General features: G+C 41.5%; 1 protein-coding gene across 1 annotated transcript in view; it reads left to right on the top strand.

The window, feature by feature from the left end:
- Positions 1–20,416, top strand: part of LOC108723961 (RNA-binding protein MEX3B) — a 40,619-nt gene extending 20,203 nt beyond the window's left edge. The window contains exon 2 of the mRNA XM_018450040.1: positions 18,479–20,416. Within this exon, the coding sequence (XP_018305542.1) occupies positions 18,479–19,461 (983 nt within the window). The 3' untranslated portion in view covers positions 19,462–20,416. The remainder of the gene's footprint in view (positions 1–18,478) is intronic.
- The last annotated feature ends 603 nt before the right edge of the window (positions 20,417–21,019 follow it).

The raw sequence follows: 21,019 nt of genomic DNA on the forward strand, positions 1-21,019 counted from the left end.
GTCGTGTAGCCTTCGTGGTCTCGCAAAGAAGGAAGAAGCAGAATAAGACGATCACGGTGACGAAGACAAGGAGGTGGATGATACAGGGAGGAGGAAGACGAAGATGAAGACGAAGAAGAACTCGGATTGGCTCTCGTGGGCGACAAAAATGCGCTGCAGTGCGTGCTGCCCCGTCGTCGCCTCGTCTCGACGCCCGGCGTCGATGCGCGTCTTGTTCTCGAATCGTTCGCGGCCCGGCGATTCGTTCGCGGAAAGTGCAACGCGCCCTGCCTGCGTGTCTATGACCTTTTTGCCGGACGACCGCGACCGAACTCTTGTTCATCATGCTGTATTATACCGATAACAAATCTTTCATTATTAATCTTTCATTATTGGGACATGATATATAATTAATCGATCGTTCAATTATTCGGATGGTGTTTAATGACAACTTTCATTATTCGAGAGACATATTGTTTAAATATCATGTCCTTTAGTTAGAAATTTTCGATAACATGATATCGCTCACATACAGTGCTGACATTTTCATTGTTTCAATGTCAAAGACAATGTCTCGGTTTACTTCATGGGAGATGGATTGCGTTATGGACGCAAATAGAGTTGTCCGTGTAAAGAACTCTGTTGGAGCGATTAGAGTTCAACTAGACGTAATGGGTTGAGCATGATTTGCGTTTTACATTGCGATATTGATGCGAGTCATTCGAAAATTATATCGCACGGTTATATTGCTCTTCATTTGCAACGAGCCGTGTTTCTTTGTATATTGACGTATAATATATATATTCGGGATGAGAGAACGATACGGGTATGCGAGCCATCGTTGGTGCGCCGGCCGAGTCCAGCCTGTTTAGTGCTCCTACCACCGCCTCTTCTCGAACGACCCAAACCCATTTTAGGAATGAAATTTGCGAGATTGTCGAGCCCACCCCGCCGACTGCACCAGTTAGGACGAGCAGAATTCGCGGAATTCTAAAGACGACGCGCGGCACGGCCGGTCGTAATTCCTCTCGGGAATCTCGCAAGACTTGATAAGGACATGGTCGGATTTCGCCCGTCAGGGTTGTCACAAAATCAGAAATCACATGGAAATCACAGGGAAATGTCAGAGAACTTTGCAAAATTTTCTGGAAAATTAAAATTTTTGACTTCAAAGAAGTTTAATGTACGTACATCACACCTACGCATTTTTAAAATACTATCAATTTAACAATTAAATGCAAGCAGTATCAGCAATATTAAAAGTAATTTACATCGCTATGTTAAATTGCTTTCTCAACAAAATATTTGACGGTTTCCAAATCAGGACGAAATTACAAAAAGTTTCAAAATATTATTGCAAGCATTAGGAGAAAATCATGAAATTTGGTTTGGAAATCAGGGAAAAGTTATGGAATTTTAGGATGAGGAACTTGTGATAACTCTGCTCGTTGATCTCGAGATCCTTTGGACGCGACGTCATTCACCTGTACGAGATTTTACTCATGTATCTTCATCCGTGAGAGACGATTTAATACCGTTTTCGATTTTCGCGCATGACATGATATCTTGTTCCACGAAGTTATCGCGAATCGCCGAGAATCCCGGGATTTACGCGGGATTCTACGTCCTCCGGCATATCAATAACTGTGATTAATTTCAGTTTATGTGCACTCGATGTGTACAGTGATCGCGTTGACCGAGAACGGGGCGCGCTCGTTGACAAGTTGAAAGCGGTTTGATTTAAGTTGAAAGCGATTACGAACGTTAGGCACGCAATTAGAAATCGTTGCGTTGGCCAACGCGTCTTATTACTGAACACCTTTAACTCAAGTATTATGCAACTCGTTCGACGACACACGTCACTCCACGGGCTAACACTTTTACGCGTACCTGCGAACAGGATAGGTGAAATCAGATTTGAATTCTATATCCTGTCTCCCTACTTTCCTCAGTTCAAGGTTCCCCAGAGCGAATAGTTTAAATGTCAAAAATTTCCGTACCGTAATCCTCGCCCGAGGGATTTACGAGGATTGTATCGCCCATCATGACAAATTTTGCAGGAAGATTAACCACGTTTCAAGCTCGCCTGTCGTTCGGTATTTTTGGACGATCTATTTCCTTCCATTTGGTCCTTTGCCGAGAGGCTCCAGGAGGCTCCGCGCGTGTTCTGTCACAGAGATGTGTTCTCTTGCTGGTGGTCCGCGAGAAAAATGATGATAATTGGGATCGATACAGCTGTGGATGTTCGTCGATCGCAATCAATCAGTCGAATCATCGAATGTCAAAATGTGAAGCTGCAAACTAGTCAAAGTCCCTGAATCGTCTAGAAACGACTCACATCGTTACTTTACTTTCCGTATCATGACTTCCTGTTTACTTTTCGCGTATTGATATTCTCGTACGTTAAATATTTGACTTGCGTTTCGATCGCGATGATCGTAAGATTACGTAGCTATCGATAGCATTGTTGAGAAAAGATTTCGAGTTAATTTAGTCGTGCAGGTAACGCGTGACAATATTTGCGACTTTGTTACGTACGGTGATCGGTCTATCTACCTATCTCTTTCTCTCTTTCTATATCGTAGATAAACTATCGATCATCGCCTTTATGCGAACAGTCAGCTTGCTCTGCTCGCTGACGCGAGGACACAATCGATAACCGTGATATAAATATATCGAGGCAGTAGACCACGTAGTAACAATTATTTTTACGTCGTAAAGATGCGGCTGTAAAAGTGCCTCGTGATGTAGCTCTCTTATCTTCTTCATGTTAGAATTCCTCAAAGTAAGAGTTAGGCCGCCATTAATAGAGAACGGAAATGTCTCTCCATGGCACGTGAAAGATTAGCAAATATATATTATTTACAAATATTACTTTAAGAATAATTACTACAGGGAAAGAACGGTTTTGCTGAAATATCTAAAAATTTAGCTAGATACAGATCTAAAAATAAATTTTGTTGGATCATCTAAATAATTATATAGAATGTTCAAACTTTTTACTGAGGGCTAGACTAGATTTTTTGCGATATTGCTCATTATACTTGAGTTTTCTACATAATTATTTAGATGATCCAACAAAATTTATTTTTAGATCTGTATCTAGCTAAAATTTTAGATACTTCAGCAAAACCATTTTTTCTGTGTATAGTCTATTTCTATCAGTATAGATTAACTTTAATCTAGATTTATTCACTCTTTATCTTTTTCTAATTCTTACAACTAGATAAAAAGTAAGTTCACACAATTAATGTATAGATTGATCTAGTAGATAAAATTATACATGTGAAAAGACATGATTTAATCTTACGATAACATTCTGTGTTTTGTTTGTGTCGCTTCTTTCCTATTAAGTGGACAAATAAAAAATCATCACTCGGTGCTCTGACTCTTGAGAAACTACTTTATACCCAGATATCGATTTCCCCGGCAGCGTGTAAGTGCAAGGAACCACGCAAGTTGCGGGCGCGTGTTTACGCTCAGTTTACGCGGCCACTCGCCGGATTTCGCAATAAATTCAAGGATATGGCTCTTCAAGGCTTCGTCTGCTCGATGTCTGGCCACTCCGCGATGTGCATGTGTCAGTGTCGCGGGCCGTAACGATTGAGAGAAGATGACCACTCAAAAGTTCTTCGTTTGAATTGATTTACGAGTCGTATTATATACGATTAGCGGAGTATAAATAAAAACTGACGTACACGGAGATGCAACATATTTAATAAAACAGTGACATATATATCATGTTTACGTGTATAAAAATAAATTACGTCAGAACGTTTCAAGAAAACATTGAAATTCATTTATCGATAGCGTATCAAATATGATACACTGTGCACTTGAGATTTTAGTTGACGATGTTTACCGTACCCCTCGACATTTCGATGCAGATGAAACGTGCAAGTGCTCGTGAATTTTCATCATCCGTGTGGTATCTGACATCCATATTATTTCTCGCCGGTCGTAGAACTTTGCAATGTGTATCGTAGCGTGCAGGATAAAGAAAACGACGTCGCATTGGGGACCAGACGTCATCGTCGAAGCATGCACTCGCTTCGGATCACCGCAGCTATACTTCGCGGCAGTTGAAACTGTGGTTCGCCGGAAAAATCGCGCATGCACGCATACTGATTGCGGTTTTCGCGCACGAGCGGGACATAAAGGAGCTGTTTATTTCGAATTAACAATTTTCCTCGGAAAAAATAGAACAGCCATTCGACGATTTCGAAATACATATTGTATATGAAAAAAAAAAACTAAATTTTAATAAATATTTATTAAATGTAGATATACATTTATTTGATACAAAAAACCATTTAATTATTTTTTATTGAAATATTCATCATTTATGCTGTAAATAAAATGTATTGAATTAATGTTTACTTAATGGCTATTTAAAGAAGTATATATATATATATATATTTAGTAAATTTTTTTTAGTGTACCTACTTATTTAATTCGCGTGTGATTGACATATAGCGTAAATCTCAATTATCAATTTAAACACTAAAAAGTGCAGTGTTTAAACTGTTTACGTTTAAAACATCTTTGTAAAACAAGCGTACAATAATGAAAAATATTTCAATTTTATAAAAGTTTGTTTATTGAAAAAGTAAAACTGAAACATCTTTAAGCTTAAAAAACGGAGGCAAGAATAAGTATTTTAATATCTTAAAATTAACGTCTTTTTTGAGGGCACAGATCTTGCGAGGTAACAAACACAATAGAAATACACGAAAAGAACGGTTTAGCTGAAATCTTTAAAAATTTAATTATATAGGTACAGATTTGAAAATAATTTTATTAGGCCGTTAAAATAATTACATAAGCTCAAACTGATTGCTAGAATATCAGAACTTTTTGTAGCATTGCTCATCATATGCTTGAGATTCTTATGTAATTATTTTGATGATCCAACAAAATTATTTTTAGATTTGTAGCTAAATTTTTAGATATTTCAACAAAATCGTTCTTTGCGTGTGTCAATACAGATTTCCTCTCGGTCGGGAAGCTCGTGTTTAAGAATGAGGACATCATCCCAGCATGTCATGTGAAATCTAGTCGATGTAGTTGAAATATCGATGGTCGTATCTACAGTTTCATCGAATTTTTTCAACTCGCTAAATTGTTGGATCGAGTGGCCGAAACAATTTCAGTCAGGTAGCATCGAGTTTCGATTGCGTTTGTGAGGGATGCGGGAGAGCTAATCGAGTGAGGTGTTTCTTTTTATTTTCTATCTCTTTATCTTTTTTTCTTCAACGAGACTTACCGGAAAAAATTTGAAAAAATATTTAAACACACTGAAAAAAAGAAATGTTCAATTTTAAGATGTTAAAATGTTTTGTTCTTGTTTCCATTTTTTAAACACTTAAAGATGTTTTAGTTTTAAACTTTTTCAATACGCAAAACGCTACGTGTACGGATCGAAAACACTATGTACTTCAAATTCAAACACAGTGTTTTATTTATGGAAAAAGTTTAAAACTAAAACATCTAAGAACAAAACATTTTAATATCTTAAAATAATTAAATACTTCTTTCTTCAGTGAATATAACTTTTATCCGTCCATAACGGTAAACTATTCTAAGCTTTTACAAAATGCGCCGCCCCATGTTTTCTTTGAAAGCTTGTCTTTCATGGTTGATACTTAAAGCCTGTGTTGCTGAATTTCTTCTTTAGCAAATATAAATGGTACGGATTGGTCCGGGGACTATTCCAGACAGGTCTCTCTATCCCTGAATAAGTTCCCATGGAAACCATTGGCGTAGCTGGCCGCTAATCTTTTCTGACGTGCCATTGTATGCATCGCACGTGTGTGTATCCACATATATATATATATATATACATATATATATATTCGATCGAAGGGTGAGAGAAAAAAAAGCCCTCCAGAAAAAACTACTCTCGTGCCAAGAAATCTCCAAGGTTAGTCAGGGATTCGAAATTATCCGAAGCGTGAAATTGTCCGTCTTTCGCGACGATTCCGTAATCAAGCTCGCGCGATACCCCGATATATTCTCTTTTTGACCTGGTCGAAAGGGTGTCGTCCAAGATCGCGCACGTTTTCTGTCGTGCCCGCACAACGACGCGCAACGCGACTGAATGGGAGGACAATGAAGACAGTGCGTATCGCGCAGCGCTTATCGCACGTGTGAGATACTGTGTCGCGGCTCGGCCTCGCGCCCACCGCGAGCCACGCTCGGTCTGCGTCGCGGATAATCAAATGAATTATTGACCACGAGGCGACGACCGTCGGCCGTTGATCTAATCGGCCGTTTTAATCGCGTCGGACGACGTAAGCGCGACGCGCAGCACACAATTGCTCTCTTCGGAGAATAAAGCGAAAAACTCACTCATGAGCGTTTTCACCAAGTATTGCACTGCATCGAATAGATATACCGTATAATATATTGTATATTACGTAATGACAGCGCTGGTGTAGTATGGTCGCGGATGATTCACTGTTAGGTCAATATCTCAAGCTGGAAACACCGGTCGGGCCTGTTACATGAGGGCTGTTTCTGTGAGTGATCGATAAGCTACGCGTCAGCGTGCGTATGTATATACTTGTGTATGTTTGTGTATGTACGATTATATGTGTGCCGTCGTGAGGGATTGTCGGTTAGGGTTGGACGACGACAACGAGGAGGGTTAGGCGACACAGGATGATAACCTCATTGCGTATACACGAATAATTAATTCAATTTTTGAACGTTTTCACTACTCTGACAAAGAATTGCGTTTTTCAGACGTGTTTATATTTTTATACCAATGTGTAGATTAACTTTAATCTTGATTTAATTTACTTTTTATCTTCTAGACAATTAAAAGATAAACAATAAGTTAAAACGAAATTAAACTCAATCTACGATGATAGAATATTGGAAATGGGCTTAAGAAAGAAGAATCGCAAATTTTCTAACACTTAACAGTGGACTATTGACAATGCAAACATAATAATTGATGTCGTTAGCGTAATGTATGTCGAATGTATTTCCTTCGAAATAATAATAATCGACGTAAATTCTTTTGCCGATAAGTTGACGAGTTACCGTTATCGCATTTGGAATATCGGACATCCTCGTCCTTAGTACCATAAATAAAATAATTTTGCAGCGAGACCCGAGCGTGGAAAATAAGCAAGCGACATTGTGTTATCGTATCGCGTTGAATAAAAATATTTTCCAATATTTCATTTCTGCCTTCGTTTCTTGTATATATTGTGTAATTTTTTTTATCGCTTGTTTTAAAGTAGGCGAATGTAAGCTGGATTTCTTGGATGAATTGATGGAAAGTAGATTCTCAATACTTTTGTTCTGTGTTCGTCTTGCTTTTGACAACTTTGTTCTTTTTTGTTTCACTGTCGAATCAGCAACGGTTTGGATTTAAATAAAAATTTTCTTGTACGACAAATCGAACGATGTGAGAAAAACACATTGCTATTATTGTGTCGTCTCGTGCTTCGATCAGATAGCTTTGTCTCCCCGCCTTTGCGTGAGTCATAATGATAATGAAAAAGAGGGTATACACATAGGATATCCCAAAATTCGTGATTGGAAATACTACAGCAAGACAGTTATATCGAAAAATTATGTAAAAAGGTTATTTATAAATTTTTATTTTAAGCAATAATTTTCGAGATAATAAAGATTTAAATATGGCCAATTATGGGCTACGTTTAGATGGCTACATATCCATAAGTCGTGCGTGCAGTATTAGTGAACGCTGATGAACACGTATTTCAGCGTTTACTTTAATACTCACAAACGACCATGTAAACGTAGTTTGTAATTGACATTATTTTGTACTCTTATATCTCAGAAACTATTGCTTAAAATAAAAATTTACAAATAACTATTTAATTTTTCGAAAACTTTCTTGCTATAATATTTTAAGTCGCGAATTTTGGGACACTGTGTATATATTATATATATATTTCATAATTGTATGATATATATATATGTATGCACACATATGTATAGTATTCTCGACACTACATCGCGCTTTGCGAGACGTGCGTTCCATGAACGTGTAATGTGCTCGTACGCTTGAATTCCTGGTGACGTAAAACCCGACGAGCCAGCGCAATATTAATATTCCGCTTGCCACAATATGTGCCGTGATTCGTTATATAAAGACGTCAATTAATGCAGTCTAGCCATTGCCCAATATCGATCCTTTCCACGGGCGAGAAGGTCGAGAACGAAAAACTCTTCATGGACGACCGCGTCGTGCCGACGAAGCGAAATAATAATAAAAAAAAGCGTCGCACATCGAAGGAGAATGAATAGAAATACTTATCTAAATAACGATATACTTTCGCTCACGCGATATCGAATATTACAAACACTGATATTAATTGATATCGCTCGATATCTGGGAAATTTTTTTGGCAGTGATTAATAAATTAATTGTACAAGTAATCAGTGTACATTATATCAGTACTATTATTAAAATCGAAGGAGAGAGGAGCACTGAATATTATCAATAGCGAAATGTAGATATCAAACCGTATCAGTGTTTGATTTTGAAACGTTCAAAATGAGGGGCGTAGTCGACGATCTTTACAATCTTTGAAGTTTCTGTCGTGTGTGTGTCTGAACGGTCGATGAATGGACGTACTATGCGCTCGTGCTCGTAACGCATCCGCGTGGCGTGTGTAACGTTCCCGCGGGACGAGAGAAGAATTGAGAGAGGAGGGAAAAGATACGCGGCGCGACGGCGTGGGCCGGTCCGCGTTTTGACATTAAATTGGTTCACCCACGCGTGACTTTCTAACGTAGCCGCGTTTCCCAATTCGCTGCTCTTATCGACCGGATTGCACGAATGTGCTTGCTAAATCTCTTTTCGACTTTATCGGCACGCGTTTCGCATTCTATGACCGTGGAAAATAAGTGTTGAGATAGTGAAAATTTCATTGTGCGTTTTTTATTGGTATCTAACGAGATTCGTTTTTTTTTATAGATAAAAGTAGATCAAGTTTTATTGGTAAGACGCAAGTCATGATTTTCCTCGAAGTTACTTCTTTGGAAATATGTCGCAAATTTAATTCCTCTTTTGATTATAATTGATTTAGATTCAATAATTAATTGATTGATTCAGATTAATTAATTGATTTAGAGCTTTAATTAATTGATTTATGAATATAAAAACATTTAGATGCTGTGTGGTCGCGAATTGAATTTGCAACTATACTGCATATAAATAAATTTTTTATATTGCAAAGACTTTTGCTGGAATTACATCTGGAAATTTTTCCTCCAAAACTAAATTTTCCATATTCTATTTTTCGATACACTGCTGTCTCCGAACCGAGATAAAAATGAATGAACGGTATGTATGTAACATTCGTCGTTCATGTATAACGGTTGCCGGAGGATATGCTAAAATACTTGAACGTGTTTTACTATTTGCAATTGTAAATTCATCCAGAGGATCTTTTTCTATCAACTTTGTCCTCTCTTCTTTCATCGTTATGTCTCGCCTCTCGCTTCTTCGTCTTTCGGCGTCGCCTCTTTTTCCCGTCCGCCACAACTCGCGATAATCGCTATCGTATTACGTCGAACATCTCACTGTGTTCATATAGAAGACGGGCATTATAAGTGCGAAATTAATTTGCGAAAGCTTTAATTCCTTCTTTCCAATGTTAACTTTGTCGCTTTGCGGCGTCGCGATTCATCATCGATCTCTCTTTTTCATAAGATTCTTTTCGCTTCTTCCTCAAAGAGATCGCTCGATCTCACGCTGCATAAATTGAGTATCTGACCTTGTTCCTTTAACGAAGTGACCCGACATATTCTTCGCTTCGTATTCTCATCAAAATAAATTTCGCATTCAGTCGGATAACATTGCTGTGTCAATGTCGCGATCGACCGAGTGAGATGAAGCACATTTTATGCACGATCGCGTGTCGTCTTGATGAGTATGCACAGTTGGAAATTTTCATTTAAATTAAATACATTTCACGTATCTCAAGTAGTCCATTCAAAATTCTTGTGTTAATTTAACACAAGATGAATATATTAAGAAGCACACAAATATTAGATATGTAAAAAATGTAACAATGATACAGTTTATAAATGATCATATTTATTCATTAAAATTAATACCGTATTCGTGATATTAAATTAATATGCTTCAATAAACATATCATTTATAATATGTTAAATTAACATATTTTATTTATTTATCTTAAAATTTACATTTAAAAAATATCTTTGTTATTTATTTACTTACTCATAAATTGTTTTGACACAAATGTTGGATATCAATTTATCGCAAAATATTCAAACAATCACATTATGTTAAATTAATATATCATGTTAAAATTAACTAAGTTACAAATTCAACATAAAATTTCAAAAAAAAAACGACTTGAGTAAACCGTTTCTATCACAAATACAAAATGCTTTTATTGTGTGGTTCTAGAATAATTTTCAGGTTCGAACGACGTCGCGCGCGATTTCCTCCGGATCGTATAAATCTTACAATCAGTAAAAAAGTTAAGCAGGCGAATCTACTGACGGTCGCTGCGTAAGATCGCTCCCTCCGAAGTTTCGCAATCGGTTCGTGCGGTGCACATTATTCACGCTTCGGATCGAGCGATTTTCTCCGCGCGCGAACCGGCACGCGTCTGTGCACAAACTCTCGTCGCGGCTTTCGCCTCTGGCGGTTCTTTAAAAATAAATAAACACGAGTGTTTGGTTATTTTCTTATATATATTATACTCTTGGGTACTTACATCGATTCATTAGTAGATTCAGAAACTCAAGAGGCCATTGGTATGCCGCAAGCGACATTTTTTAAAAGTCAAATATGAAAACATACATATAAAATTATTATTTAAATTATTACATTGAAAAAGTATTATTTCAATATATTATTCATAAAACGTTTTATATAAAGTTATATTAATCCAAAAGAATAATAACAAAATATTTTATATGTTTTATATCTGGGAGTTTCTTAAATAAAAACTATTTTTGAAATATTAAAATTGTAATTAAGCATTTCAGGAATACTAGAAATATACATAACATTTTGCTATAAATATTTTGAAAAAAAGAGACTTTAAGGGGGGAAGCCATGATTCCCCATGGATCTGCCATTTATCGATCTAAAATTTCGAAGGAGCGGCGAGGAAGGATATTCGCAGAATAACTGACGTAACTGATGCCCACACACTTGAATTTATGAAAACGGCACCGAGGGGACATAAATTAGCAAAGCGGCGGGGAAATGCGAGAATAATCTCATGCTTCTATACTCATTGGCGGTCGAAACAGGAAATGCTAGTTGTGCACTGAAAGTCACAGCGATCTCTAGCAGCTTCTCGTGACGTTAAATTATTCTTTTAAGGCTATTATTTATGAACCCAGCGTAACTATCGGTTTCCGTGGTGCGTTTTTTTTTTTTCGACGCCATCTCGAGAGGGTCCTTCCTTCGTCGCGATTTTACGCGATCGGTAATCTCTGCTCGTTGTGAATCTTCCCCCTCTGTTTGTGAATATGTACGTGTTCGATTAGGGTTGATTTTCATTCGATGAATATAAAGTTCAAAAATGCGCCTCTCCGGAGGCGGATGAGGGACTGTAATAATCTGGTGGCAAGATAAAGAAAGAGAGAGAGAGAGAGGGGGGAATAGAATAAGAAATATGAGAAAGAGCTACAGAGAAATAGCGAAAAGAGGTAAGTCGCAACAGAAACGAGACGTGACGTGATGGGAATCAAATTGAACTGAGAGATACTCTCATCCTTCGATGTTATTCGATAAGATTTTCGCGGGAAAGTCGACTCGGTGTTCTTCAGAAAATTTACTTTTCTTTTTATCGAGAGCAAGCGCGACGAATCTGGAACACGTTTATAGTATATTGTTTCTCAGTTTTCGGAACGGTTGATTGGTCACATCTGGCGCTAAATTGCGTAACAGATGAGATTCGAAGCATTTCTTTCCTCAGCGTTCACGGTTGGAGCTTTTCCCGGGCATTGTCCGCTTCCTCGTTCGGTGAGTTTGAGGTAGGTCGATCGACGAATGACTCACCCTTTGGACTCGGGCAAGAGGGACTCTGGGCGGAGCGGCTTCCACGGTGGGCAGCGCATCCCATTATATCCACTGCCGCTCGTTAATATCGTGACATCCAATATCGCGTAATTATATACGTACTGTTTGCCACATAAGTCCCGAACGATGGCGGGTCTTTCTCATAAACTGATAATGAATCATCGAGTAGAAGTAAAGTGCGTTTCGTTGTTGCACTACGGCATTTTTTTTTCTTTTCCATAATAATACTCGCGCAGTGTTGAAGTAAATTTCGAAGTACGAGATGCTTATTTCAGCACGAGTAAAATTTGCTTTTAGCTCTCGTAGTCTCATAAAAGATATATAATCGCTTGATATGCTTCCGGAGACCAACGATCGTGCGCCTGTCGTCGCCGATGGCTCGAGGGTGTCCTTACTCTCTCTTCAAGGACCATCGTCCCTCTACATTTCCATAGAAGATTAACAGCCTGGCACAATCTACATTTTCCATCGTGAGATCTCGACCGGACTCTCATCGAGAATCTTCTCGAACGAACGTATTATTGTGAGGATTGCTGCTCAAGCCCGAAGAAAAAGAGTGCATGGCGTGTGATCAGAAAGAGAAGCGGAAGAGAGAGATAGAAAGAGAAAGGAGGGAGAAAGAGAAAGAAGGAAAGAGTAGGAGGAGAACAAACGTCGTTGGGCCGCGGTGTCAGTGGAGTTCAATCTTAATATAGTATGACCTCCACTGCCATTCGAGACAGTGTCGGACGCGACGGCAGTTGCAACTGCGAGCTAGCAAGTTGTGAGTGAGAGAAAGGAAAACGGGGACCGACTGAGAGAGAGAGAGAGACAGATACGATGACGAAGCGAGAGTGATTAAAGAAGAAGAAGGGAGAAGGACGCGAAAAGAAGCGGGGTAGAGAAGAGAGGAAGAGAACGTGCTGGTGAACGCGTGCGTGCGTTGCACCTTATTCCCCAGTCCGATGAGTGAGCCTCGCCTCGGTTATTTCAGAGACATTAGTTTCGAGAGAGAAAGAAGAGAGAAGGAGAGAAGATACGAAGAGAATGCGCGTAGTGAGAGAGATGATGCATGCGTGCGTGCGTGCATGCGTGCGTGCGTATGCTTAGTCGTCGAGAGTGTCATCGATCTATTTCGAGAGGAGGCTGGAATTTCTGGCCTTCGTGAGGGGTCAGTAGAAGAGAGAAAGGGACAGGAGCGGAGAATGGGGGAGGTGAGAGAGAAAGAGAGAGAGAGAAAGAGGAAATCTCTCTCTAGGAGGAGAGAAAGGAGAAGAAAGAAAAGAGGAGAAAGAGACGACACGACGATGGACGGATGGATGGACGAGAACGGGTCGTTACCACACCTGCGCGCGCCACTCGCCGATCTGGACTGCCCGATGGTCAACGCACGAATGACCGCGTGCTTCTACGTCTTCCTCGCCCGAACTATCCAAAGAAAGAGAAAGAGAAAGAGAGAAAGAGGGAAAATCACAATTGCGGCGAAGTTCTCGCGTACTCTATTATGCGAGTGGACATTTCATTCACGCAGTGCCGCTTCAACTCGGATAGTTTTTGGATAACAAGATAAAAATTGTTAATTGTCGGTCCACTTCATAGACAATAGCGATTCATGTATTATAAAATATGCACTGCGTCGAGAGACAAAGAGAAACCAATATAATGATCTCAAATAATATACATATAACTTTTTCGGTAACAAGGGTTTTTCTTTTTGATACTGGTTTTGTAAAGAATATGGTTTCAAGGTTTCCCAGGTGCGTAAGAAATAAAGTAGAACGAAAGATGAGGGGATGATTAATCGTTTCCAACGCGATAAGAGTCCACTTTGCGAGGGAGTATTTGTACAGTGGCGGCAGCGAGTTATCGGCGAGTTATTGGAGTTTTCTCGACTGTATAGCTCGCGCGCGTGTCGAGTGGGGTTACGTTAGAAGGGGGCAACGGTGGAAGAGAAAAGGGATGGATGGCACGCGGGAGGAAGAGGCGGCAGATCTAACGATATGGTGGGGAGAGCGGCGGTGGTGCTCGGCCGTTGCATTGTGGGGGTGTTGGCCTTCAACTTGACGGCGCAGTTTCACTGACCTGCCTGAGAAACCCGCCAGCACCGTGTGTCGGGGACCTACGAACGCATCCACGACGCCAAAGGGTACCGCTACTTAAGAGTCCATCGGGCCCTAAACAGACGCTGCTCTCGACGACGAACGAGTGTGGAAGCCAACGCATTCGATATGTTAACTTTGTAGCTTCTCGATGTGTGGTTTGACGGCTCACACATGAAAAACCAGTGTTTCTAGAAAATTCTATGTTTGTACGAATTTCCCGAGAGAGGGAAATTCAGTATGGAGGTCGATTCTTAACAGACATCTAGTTTTCTGATAAAATATCGTTCTCTGAAAGAAAAAATAAGAAATAAGTAAATTTTTTAAATAAAATTGAGAATGCACAATAGCATTTCTCTCTTTCATATTTTACATTATATAATTTTTTATATAATAATTTGAAGGCGTAATATTTTACATCTCAATGATAGTTTGCGTAAAAGTTTCGTTTTTCCGTTCTAATTTTTCGAAAATACTGGTTGAAGTCTCAAGTAGATATCCAAGGAGAAGTGTCTCTCAGCTGAGACATACGTGGGCGTCATTAAAGCAAAGACGAGCAGATGGCCCACGGAACTTCGTTGAAACGTGTTACTTTGACCTTTCTAAGAAACACAGTAGTAATAAGAAATAACTAGATTTTCGAAAAATTCGTTTAAGTGTCTATAACATTAAAGTATTAGGTGTACAAGTATGACTTTACGGATCTTCAATAGATGGCGGTATAGTTATACTGCTGTATTATTTAAAGTTGGCAATACATGTACTTGAAAGGTGTATACGCGGCTTTAAAACGTAGTACATTTCATTTGACTAAAGTATAAACAACTATTATTTTTATCGCATTGAAATGTCAAATTTTGTACCGGAAAAAATGCTATTTGCGGGAAGTTTTATTTCATTATTTCATTATTTTTTTCTAAAGAAAAGTGCAGCTGAAAGTCATCGTTTACTTGTGAAAGCTTACAAAGAACATGCTCTATCGGTAAGCATGTGTGAAAAATGGTTTGAACGATTCGGAAGCAATGATTTTGATTTGGATGATAAAGAGCATATGAAGCCATCGAAAAAATTTGAAGATGCACAATTGGGAGCATTACTTGACGAAGATGCATGTCAAACAGAAAAAGAATTGGCAACAGCATTAAATGTTGCTACAAATTAATACGTTTGAACCAAGCTGCGAAGGAAAAACAACCGGAATGGGAGAATAAGACATGACAAGATAATTTTACAGCATGACAACGCCAGATCACATGTTCATGAATCCGTCAAGAATTATTTAGAAAGAATGAACTGAGAGATTTTATCTCACACGTTGTATTCACCAGACATTGCTCCCTCAGATTACTATTTGTTCCGGTCCATAGCGTTGGCCCTTTCTAGAGAGCGGTTATCTTATGAAGAAATCAAAAATTGGCTTGATAATTGGATCGCTTCAAAACATTCAGACTTCTATCAGCGTGGAATCCGTTTATTGCCTGAAAGGTGGGTCAAGATTATGGCTTCCGATGGAGCATACTTTGAATAAAGTCATGATGTATGTTATGTCAAATCAATGCGTTTTTTTATCAAAAAATTCGTAAAGTCATACTTGTACACCTAATAATTTTCGCTAATCGATACACAAGCAAATTTAAAATTCAAATAAGGATTATCAAGGAAAAAAACATCGATATAGGGTTTAGAAAAGACAAATTTAGAAACATTGGCGCAGCCTATATATTCGACGCCCTATGCATTCGAGTTACACGGAGCGTCTATAATGCAGCCATGAGGCGCGTGGAAGCCTGTAACTATTGATCCTGCAGCCTTTGGGGAGCCACTGCTGCTGCTGCTGCTGCTACTGCTGCTGCCGCCGCTACTGCCGTCGCTGTTGCTGCTGCGGATTTAGCAACGTCACGGACGCGTGATGTATCGTAGGAATGAAGAGACACAACTCCATCGAATAGCATTCGTTTATAATTGTACTCACACCCGGGGACCAACGTGTCTTATACGTATCAGTTATGAGTAACAAGCCTTCTTCGACGAACAGAAAGAATAAATTTGCGGTTACCTCGTTGGCAATTATTATTTTACGATGGTGATATCTCCCCGAATCGTCGTGGATCTTTGTCGCGACTGCATTTGAACGAACTGAAGTCTCTATCGTTGCGCACTCTATGCGCACTCAAGTTGACTTGAGATCGAATCCGGATTCGAATCCGGATTCGCTGGTCTACGATTCCACGGTACGTACGAAACACGGCGCGGCGTATCAAGAAAGATCAACTGAAAGGTCCCGGACTTGTTCCTTTCGATTCTCTCTTCTCGTCCTCTCTCGTCCCTTAGACGAAGCGAACAAAGCAAAGGGTCTCCGAGCAAGCAGCGTTCTCTCTGACGGACGGGGCCTTCTTTCTTTCCCTCTCCCTCTCCCCCCCATCTCTCTCTCTCTCTCTCTCTCTCTTTTCCTATCTCTTCGTCTCGCCTCACCTTGGCCGCGGCCCTTCAACTGTCTACGACCCACGCCCCACCTTCTCCTCTTTCTCCGTTTGTGCCACCACCATCGGTACCATCACCAACCACCATCGCCACCTTCCTCGAGGTTCTACGAGCACGGCAACCTTCCTCTCCTTGGCGGGTCTTCGCTCTCCTGCCGCGGACCGTATACCTGTGCACAAGTTCGTTTGCACGCATGCACGCGCGCGCGCCCGGGTATTCTCCGATCTACCTCGTCCACCTGCCTCTACCTCGACGCGGAGTTATTTAGCCGAACCAAAGCCGCTCCGGTTCGCCCTAGGCGAATTTCCGGAATAAGGCAAAGAGAACCTTCGAGAAGCGGAAACTCGGCTGGCGAACACGCGGTTAAAGTTGCACGCGAACAAAATCTTCTCTTTGAGGATTTTCTACTTGTGCATCTAGAAATACAAAAATTTCATTTCGAAACTGAAATGTTTTCGAATGGTCTTAAATAGTTACACTGATGTGAAAAATAAAAAAAATTGATATTTCCAATTTTAATAATTAAATAAAAATATATTTAATAGCTATTTAATGTATGCACAAATAATATATATACGAGTTCTATCAAGTTCTTGCAGTGGCTCGTGCAATATGCAGCTAAATGGAATTGCGGCTCTAATAGCATTCACGCCCTCGGGACAATCTCTCACGGTCTCTCTCATACCCTCTGACAAGTCAGTCAATTTCTTTGCTGTACGCGTGTCGCCAATCATCTACCGCCACGTTTCGTTCCGTATCGACATTAGAATTACGCATCGCAGCGGCCCTGAAGAAACGGAAATACCGTCCGTGACATTGTCGCGCGCATGTCACGCTTACGCAAAGATATCGCTAGGTCTCGTGCCCTTCGTCTAGCCGGGAGGCGAGTTTCCAAGTGCATTCTATCTACACGCGGACAAAGTAATTCTGAAGAATTTATCCGTGGCCTTGCTCCCGCCTTCACGCTCTTTTGCCCTGAATTCTGCCCGTCGTTTTTCGCTTTCTTACACATGGCACGCGTTTGAAAATGCAAAATTTAATTGCGATAAAGGGGGGAGAGAGAGAGAGAGAAAAAAAAAGCGCTGATCGCGAAAGAGAGAGATAAAAAAAAAAGCTGTATGGTATGCGATGCAACATATGTACGTCGCCTTCTCTCCTTTCATCGACGAAGGAGAGAGTGAACTGAATGAAAGGGAGGCTTGAGAGGGGGGAGAGTGGAGGATAGAGCGAGATTGAGAAGGATAAAGACGGAGAAAGAGAAACGGAAGGTTCCCAGGATGAGCGCGAGAAGGAAACGACAGAGTGGAGTCAGGAGCGAAGGAAGGAGGGAGGAGTGGTTCACCTGCATTGCTAGCATTGCGCTGGCTCAAGGCCAAAGAGTCTGCGAGACCGAGGACCAGACCGGGTCGGGACCTCCTTCCTTCCAGTTTCCTGCACCCTGCTCTCTCACCGCACCGCGCCACTCTCTTCTTGCTTCACGGTGTGCCTACTGCATCGAGTCCTCTCCTTTTCTCTCTTCTCGGTTCTTTCCTTCACGCTGTGCCCCTCTATAATACGCAAACAATTGCATCACGGACGCGCTGCTGCGTTTGAAGGCTTATTACGCGCATGCGGGCAGTTTCGTGTTCCGACATAAAATATGAGAAATAAAAAAACTCGCGTGCCACGAGGGTGCACAGTAGCATAATAATTGTAATCAATTTTCTCTCGTTATGCTACAGTACATAATATTGATATTTTTTTCAATGATTCATTTATTCAATTATGCTTATAAATAGAAAACATAGGCAGATAGCTGCAGGTATTAAATATTTAATCATCGAACAGAATCAACAGTATGTATGCTAAGTAACAAGAGTTTTTTTTCTTTATTTGATTGCAGGCTGCAAGATCAAGGCCCTCCGAGCAAAGACGAACACCTATATCAAGACACCAGTGCGCGGTGAAGAACCCGTCTTTGTCGTCACCGGTCGCAAGGAGGACGTGGCCCGTGCGAAGCGCGAGATTCTTTCCGCCGCGGAACATTTCTCGCAGATTCGCGCGTCGCGTAAGAGCTCGTTGGGCGCTCTTCTGGGTGCGCCACCCGGACCACCCGCGACGGTGCCCGGTCACATAACGATTCAGGTACGAGTGCCCTACAGAGTAGTGGGTCTGGTCGTAGGCCCTAAGGGCGCGACTATCAAACGAATTCAGCATCAGACGCATACCTATATCGTGACGCCCAGTCGCGACAAGGAGCCTGTGTTCGAAGTGACGGGACTACCGGAAAGCGTGGAAGCGGCCAGACGCGAAATACAGGCTCACATTACCCTGCGAACCGGCACTGCACCTGGCGTTGTCGATGATACTGATCTGCTGGGCGTACTCTGCCGCGGCGGTCTCGGCTCTGTTCTCGGTATTCAAAGTATGGACCAACCGGGATCGAACAGCTCCAGTAGTTCTAATGGAGCGTTTTCGAGCAGTGCCAGCTGCAGCAGTTCGTCCAGCAGCACCGGTGGAATAGGGATGAACGACCTCGTCGCTATTTGGAATGGAATAGAGAGGGACGAAGGAATTGGCGAGTCGCCGTCATTCGAGTCGCAGCCGACCTCGACATCGTCAATCTGGTCGTTCCCGAGCGTCGCGCTACCCTCGAGGCCGTCGCCACCGGCGACAGCGAGCCCGGCGTCGCCCACGGATTCGCTTTTGGGCGGCGCACGACGGGACTGCGTCGTTTGCGGCGAGAAGGAAGTCACCGCGGCGTTGGTACCCTGCGGACACAATCTCTTCTGCATGGACTGCGGCAATCGGGTCTGCGAGAATCAGGATCCAAGCTGCCCGGTATGCTCCAGACCTGTCCTGCAGGTGCTTCGTATTTTCTCCTAAGAGGGACTCCGCCGAGTCGCCGCCCGTCAGTCTCCCGTGTCGCGACACCCGGTGTATCCGCAACGGCTGCATCAGCAATTTACCTTCTACCACTCTTCGAGCATGGCCGGTTAATAACTGTTCCAGCGGGCATGACGACTAAGCTGGAAAACAACGTTAGCGCCCGCGACAACGACGATGCCTGCGCGATAATCCTCTCGGCAGTCCTCAAAGTTGGCCTTTTTTCTTCGCTGTCATCGCTGTCATCGCTGTCGTCGTTGTCGCCATCGTCATCATCATCATCGTCGTTGTCGTCATCATCATCCTACCATGCCGGTGTGACGCCGTCGTCAGGGGACCGAACGCGCACAAAGTCTCAGTTCCACGGCTGCCAATAATCTCTTTTAACGCGACGGGGATTCGCCTCGACGTTATCGACCGTTTAGGGCCGATCGTCGAGTCTATCGAGTTCCCGCTGACCGGATACAACGAAGCCAGCTTTTAAGTTCTACGAGATATATATTTAAAGAGACAGAGATAAGGATGGAAATACTGATCCATCGTCATCGTCATCGCTTCCCCTTACCCTCCTTCCCTTATATTCCAACCGCCTGTACCCCTTCCCGTCCCTTGACGCTTGCATAGATTGGGCTCGCGGCTCGTCGAGTATATTCTAATAAGCCTCGAGGTATGAGAGTGACGGTACGAGGGCACCAAACGAATAACTCCCACCGTACCGTCCGGACTAACATGCGAGAAAAAAAGCCTCTCTATTGCCCGCAAAAGCTCGACGTTGCAATATTATGCGACTGATATTACTAGTAGCGAGACTGATGATTACCGAGACGCTACTCTCTTTTCTTTCTACCGGAGGCTACACAGTCCGAAATGAATCGATCAAGTCACGGACCCGTTTAGCCTCATCGCCGAACTTTTTGACTATACTCAACACACACCGCCGGTGTTTCGCTGTTTTTTAAAACTCTGCTCGTTCCTGAGATCTTTTTTGGGTCGAACGTTTGCTGGGAACGGAGGCGGCTTGTCTCATAGCATGATGGACTTAGAGCTTTGTCGATTTTCCTTTTCATATACTTTTTAACAACTGACTGAATGATCAATCACGTTCAAATCATGTCCAAAGAGATAACTTTCCATTTTTTGACTGCTTCTAGCTTTGTATATCATATTCGGTCAAAGCATGCTTATATTCGTATCTTCGACTGTAAATCTTTTTAATCGGTGATGAAACAAGAAGAAGATACGTATCTTAACGTTTTATTTGTCTAACCTGCGATACTTGATTTTGTGCCAAAAGGGCTAGACAAAAGAAAGATTTTCTCGATAATTTTGCAAAGATTGCGCACCGGACAACTCTTGCGACTTCTCGCAAGCTGCACTTATATATTTTTCCTATTTTTCTTTACAAAAAAAAAAAGAGCGTACAATATAGTTTTGATCTCAGCGTTCGCTTGGGACGCGCGTAGAAAGTGTTAAGTTCATCGATCCAGAAAGGGGTTTTCCGTTGCCGAGTGTACAATTACGAACTCGACGAACCTGCGAGCTGCGGTCGCTAGTGCGA

Source organism: Mycetomoellerius zeteki, unplaced genomic scaffold (genome assembly GCF_001594055.1).
Source record: "Mycetomoellerius zeteki isolate Tzet28-1 unplaced genomic scaffold, Tzet1.0 scaffold106, whole genome shotgun sequence".
In the NCBI taxonomy this organism is placed as follows: Eukaryota; Metazoa; Arthropoda; class Insecta; order Hymenoptera; family Formicidae; genus Mycetomoellerius; species Mycetomoellerius zeteki.